Below are 6,000 nucleotides of genomic sequence, written 5' to 3' on the forward strand. Positions count from 1 at the left end.
TGGTATTCACTCTACCCTATTTCGAACCCGTCGGTCAATGTAAAGCGGTGTTTGTCTTCCTGCGGAAGAGCGCTCGATTCAGAATACCTAAATAGTTGTTCAAAATGGACAACGATGGGAAGGTTGGTTATTCCGTGTAATATTCTTACCGTTAACTTAGAAACCTTTTGCTTTTCCCGTAATGAAAAAGTCAATAGAAGAGTTGTTCATGAACGGAACGACTAGCAAGGAGGATATAGAGCGTTTTCAAGAAAAGTATTGGGAACAAATGGTGCCGAATTTCAGTCAGGCTCTCAAAATTCTTGACCTTCACGATGTTAGTCGTCATAGCGTTCTATGGGTAGATTTTATTGCTTCATTTCATTTGCAGCTAGAACATAAACGATCGCCTTTTGGAAGCTGTTAAGTCGCGCATTTTGGCGAAAGCCGCCGAGGGGGGCGATGATAAAAAACACCAAAAGCTCTGGCAAAAGTTGATTCGTACTGGCATGATCTATATTCATCATCCATACATGCGGTCAGCTATTATGATGGTGTGTCAGCTTTCGAAATATCTATTCAACTTAGGTTCTTGGGCAAATGAACTCAATTAAAAGTCGTTACGTCTCCTTGATCGTTGACAACAACTATCTGTATAAAGATGCCCCTCTTCCAGTCCTTCGTCATATTTGGATGACTAATCAAAAAAAGTGGGATTCCCGCCTGGTTCTTATTTTGGGCTTGATGTAGATTTAAAGAGGAGATAATGAACGTTTTGAACGCCTATCAAAATGCAATGTCAGAGGCACTACTCGATTCTCTTTTGGCTTCTGTAACTTCAGCCAATGCTGACACCTTGCCTATTCTCTACTGGCCCCAACGTCGGCGTCGGAAAGACCTGTCTTTGATAAAAATTGTCGAAATGATAGGAGAAAACGAGAATCTTTATGAAAAAGTAAGCTGTTGAAAGTCTCATCGCTTCTTTTAGGCGCTTGAAATTTTGCGGGAGGAGAGTGTAAAATATCAACAGTTGATAGAAAAGTCTGCCACCCGTAGAACAGTTTCGACCAGTGAATGCATCAAGAAGCTCACGGATAGTAAGGCAGGCAAAGGTGGTAGTCAAAAGAAGGAGGAAAGTGTTACATTTCACCACATTTTCATTTCGCCCGCCCTTCTGCCTGCCCCGCAGTCTTTAGCGGCCGCACTGCTCTGCACCCTTCGTTTTGATCTCCTTATGAGCTTCATCGAGGCCAAGCTGGACCGGATTTGTGTAACAGATCCGATCCATCACTTTGTCTGGTGCATGGATGCCTGCATCAAGAGCAAGCGGATCGACCGTCGTCATGCCAATGAGCTGGCAGCTCATTTGAACCGACACCACAGGCGCCATTCCATCCATTTGTCTCTCTCCTCCGAGATTGGACTGGATCAGGATACTTCTGAGGACTGGGCCCCCAACTTAGATGAACGTGGAGGTCGAAAAAAGTCGATGAGAACTCAAAGAGCTGGCGAGAAACGCGCGTTGGAGGAGGTGGAGGTGGACTCAGATGATGGGCCATCTAAATCGGATCAGGGAGTTTTAGCCTTCCAACGGTTTGCTCGATTTTGGAATCTCATGCCGTATTTTAGAGATATACAGATTGTATGTCGTGATCCCTGGGTTGTGTACACCGTGTGTTCCTCCCTCCTCAGGGTTGTTATAACGGGTTTATATGATGATAAGTCACCTAAGGTAGGCGACTTCATATTCTCCATTAGATTATCATTAGAGCATCCCTGAAGTTCCATTTCTCGTTCATTTGCTAATGCGAGGCTTGGAGAGTGATTTGTGCCTACCGGAGGTGGTTTTGAACAAGGAGATATCGAAATCAGAGCCGAAGAATAAGCGATCCCGTAAGCACGTGGTCCATGAAGAATCGCCAACTCCACCGCCGCAATCAAAGTTGGACCCAGCGACGGTTCTCATCACCCAAGTTCTCCCAGCCGCAGCGCAGCTCCATCTCACCACCTGGCGTAGCCAGGTTTGTGAAGAAATTCGTAGCATAGCGAATCGAATTTGGCCCAAATCCGGTGCTGGCGGAAGCGACTCCTCCTCCCACTTGCGTCCCTCTGCCACATGGCAACGTCGTCTTGATGGTAAGCCTACGCCTCTTTAAGGGTTCAGTACCTCTCTTCCCTTTTAGCTGCTCAGCCTATAAACGTTGCGATTTCACCCGCCTATTTGGCTCATCCGGTGGGACATTTTTTCCTCCAATATCACGCTCTCTTTGCACTGGAACGTCGTGAATGGACGGTTCTCCGAGCTCTCCTCAAGGCTGCAGCAGGGGCTGCTCAAGCAAGACCCTCAAAAGCGCCCCGTTCATCGAAATGTGTATCTTCTTCACCGATGCCTGCGTCTTTAAACCAGCTCACAATCGGATTCCGCTGGCGTCCGGATTGTCTGCAAGCAATTTCATTAGGAATTGCATCTCTGCCTGTCTCCTCGGACGACTCAACAACAGGAAGTGGTGCGTCGGTTCCATCAACGCCTGCTACGTCTGACGGAGGCAGTGGTAGTGGATTTATGTCGGAAAAGTCGTCTGCCGGAGCCACTGATCCCTCCCCGGCTTCCTCCACAACAGGTGCGACCTCGCCCCTCCCTTCTGCCACAGCTGTGTCCACCATTGCAAATAATGCTAGCTTTTCCACTGTGACTCGCGCGGAGCTAGCTAGCCTGCTCCGCACCAGCCTGCCTCTTCAAAGCGATCTCCAACTCCTGGTTCTTGCACAGTGCGCTAGGTTGGTCCCTGCAACACCCTCTACTCCAACCACCCCAGGCTCAACGGGTGCGGTCACTCCGATGCCGAATTTCTTCTCCACTACCGAAATGGGGGTGTCTACGAATGTTGCACCTCGAAGTGTTAGTGAAAAGGAGAGATTACTCAATGCTTTGTCTCGGCACGTGGAGTATCCGCCCCAAGAAAGTAGTAGTGGTGCGGGAGAGGATCATTCTGTAGTCTCTCCTCCTCTCACACCTACGGGATTCAAATCGTCCAACGCGAAGGTTGTGGAAGCTCTCGAAACTCTTCGGCGGGAGTTGGAACGATCCACAGTGCATAAAAGCATCTTTATTTTGTTATCCTTATCCCATACAGTAGTTTTATAAGTGTATATTTTCCCTCATTAGTCCGCCGGGACGATTTCAATGATGGGGACATCGAAACTGGCTTCTGGAATGTCGGCAACACCGCTGAGTCCGTTGAGTGGTGGAGGAACAATGTCGCAGCAGCAGTGTGGGATGGCTTTACCGAGTAGACTTATGCCACCTCCAATGCGTTTTGTCCCACGCTCTGGTGGAGCTCGCTACGTGGCAGGGATGAATACGTTCCCCATGGCAACACCTCTAACCAATCCTGGGTTGTCAATGCCTCCACCGCCGTCACCACTAGCACCCCCGCCTGGGAGACTCCTGCCGTCGCCACCGTTAGCGGATTATCGACCGCCGTCGCCCGGTGTCGACGCATCTTCGGCAGTTGCTGGAAGCGGTAGCACTGGCAGTAGTTATCCCACCTATGCGACTCCAATGGGAACAGATATGGGGGAGGGAGGATGTGGATTGGGCAGCTACTCGGTGTCATTGTCACCGACTGGAGATTTAAGGCGCTACGCTGCTCCGATGGAATCACATTCGCCGTCATCACCGCCGCAGCCGCCGGCATCACCGTGAAAATGGATGTTTGCTGTTATTGTTGTACAGTCGGGTTTTCTTGATTTCATCTCTTTTTTCTCATTCTGGTGTTTCTACGATTACTAGCTGGGGGGCGCATTAAATTGAGTTGTTATCCTAGCTATGGCCAAGGGAGACGCGTAAAAGATGTCGACGGGTGTTTGTTTGAAGTGTTCTTGCGCAAATTGGGGGTCGGGGTCTGTTCGAACTCAATTCACGGGCCCAATTATGGCAATACGATGAGTTGCCCAGGGTGGCGAGCCTCCCAGTTTTGGTATTTCTTGCTTTACTCCAGCGGGTTAATCCTCTGGCTAGGGGTATAACCTCCCAGCCCTTCCGTACGTCAACAGTGGATCTTCCTCCTCAGTAGTGTGTCCTGTTAAAACTTCATCCAAAAGAAAACTGCGGTGACGTGCGTGTTTAATCTACAAAGATGCATAGCCTGGTCATGTCTATTGACAAACAACGTCATGCGAGAGGGGGGTTTTCGCAGATGGACGGGTCTGGGGAGGCTCAACAAAATGGATAGCATAGGGCTTACGTTCGTGACCATACCGAAATTCGAGAGGCTATTTTATATCCGGCCTTCAATTAAAGACCTCTGGCGCGGAACCTGTGCTCCCAGAGAAGTAGCCTTTGGGGTAAGAGCTACATTCGTTGTAGAGCATTGCCTAGCCTTGAGTGGTGTGAATCAGCATAGTTTTAAATTTATCCCTCCCAATAAGGCAAAGATATTAGAGAACTTAACTCTACTTACTAAAGGACCAATATAACGTATTAATGACTTTTAAATGAGCAAGTTTTATCATCACTAGGATAGTATGATGAACAACGCTCCATTCCCCTTGGGGAGTTTCCAGACCATCGATTTGGATGTAGTAACCACTGCAGAAGTTTGACCAAGGTAAGACGACGAACAACTCTGCAAAGGAAAATTGCATAGTAGTGCGATACTCTGTTTAAATACGCTTCAAAATTTGAGGACCCTTCGTTTTCCAAAGGTCGCTATTTGTCTGTTTGGCATGATCATTCGCTGCATTAGGACACTACTTCGGTTGCTTTGGTGAATCATTACTACTACAGCAGAAGTAACAAAGTTCTAAAAGCAGGTTAAACATATTAAAGTACTTTAAATATCTCAAGACAAATAGCCTCCCTGTAGTTTCATTCAAAATGGTAAGTTTGTTTGGCCTGTATTGTGTTACAATTCAGTTTTGTGGGGAACACTCATTAAACAATTCGTCTAGGCATTGAAGCTAATAGATTGCTGCTTTGAAAAAGGCATAAGTTCCATTGGCTGAGATTTAGACATTATTGCCATCAAAACCTTAAAAAGTAGTATAAATTAATGAATAAATGTCTTTTTTGATTTGTTTTTGTAAAAATTGCAACAGCATGCCTAAATCTAAAATACGGTGTTTAAGTTTGTTTTAGCGCACCATTTCTATCTTGATGTTTATATGCTTGCCTATAGTCACGTCAGCGGTCTTCAAATCTGTTTTCTAATGTTTTGAAGTTTGATTCAAGAAACTGTGTTTTTCCTGAGCATTTGGAACCAAATACCAGTAGGCTTTGTTACATGAGTCTTTTAATATATGCGCTGTAATCGCTACCCTGCATTTATTTATTGCAACTTGCTTTGGTTAAACTAATACGGAATTTTTTGACGGTTGCTAGTGTTATGCAAGCATACCCTTGGGCTTTTTAAGAAGCACAATAGCATACTTGTAGAATTACTAGGATTCCTAGTGCCATCGAATGTCTTTTATTGCTGTGGTTTGTTACCAGATGTAGCTGAATTTGGGCGTCCTGATAATAATTGGCTGCTTACATTATTAATAATCATTTCAAGAATTGGATATCCTCTCCAAGCCTAAAGCTTGTCTTCTATGGTATGTCTTTGTTCATGATTATGATACCACGAAGTAGCAGCAATTTTAATAGGACATTTTAGCGTATAATTGTCTAGTTCTTGCTGTACATACCCATAATCCTTGTTCATTTTTTGCATCTGCTTGATGTCATATCATTAGAAGAACAAATTATTGTTATTTCCTTGGCAAAAAAACTCAGTGGCTTTTCTCACCGTATCATTAAAACATGCATCAGCGTATAAATTTAAAGCAATATTGCTTTTTTCGGAGATGAACTTGTGAAAATTCAGTGGATTTTTTCCACTGCCAGTTCTAAACTTGGTGTCTCGGGGTTTTCTACCGGGATTTATATGGTCTCTATCAAAAATCTGCTATGCTGCTATGCTTTATTAGTTTGGGGTGGAAAGATGAGGAGTCGTTATTTTTTTCTTCATTTTAGAG

At 45.4% G+C, this 6,000-nt stretch overlaps 1 protein-coding gene across 1 annotated transcript; it reads left to right on the top strand. All coding sequences in view use genetic code 11, as the record gives it.

The window, feature by feature from the left end:
- Positions 1 to 104: 104 nt before the first annotated feature.
- Positions 105 to 3,685, top strand: EGR_03696 (Negative elongation factor B; the record flags this gene model as incomplete). The annotated part of the gene is made up of 9 exons (XM_024492945.1): positions 105 to 122; positions 161 to 340; positions 375 to 533; positions 568 to 689; positions 730 to 934; positions 968 to 1,711; positions 1,749 to 2,115; positions 2,163 to 3,070; positions 3,146 to 3,685. 9 exons carry the CDS (start codon positions 105 to 107, stop codon positions 3,683 to 3,685), a joined length of 3,243 nt encoding a protein of 1,080 aa, XP_024352602.1.
- Positions 3,686 to 6,000: the final 2,315 nt, after the last annotated feature.

This window comes from Echinococcus granulosus (assembly GCF_000524195.1).
Source record: "Echinococcus granulosus chromosome Unknown EG_S00020, whole genome shotgun sequence".
Lineage (NCBI taxonomy): Eukaryota > Metazoa > Platyhelminthes > Cestoda > Cyclophyllidea > Taeniidae > Echinococcus > Echinococcus granulosus.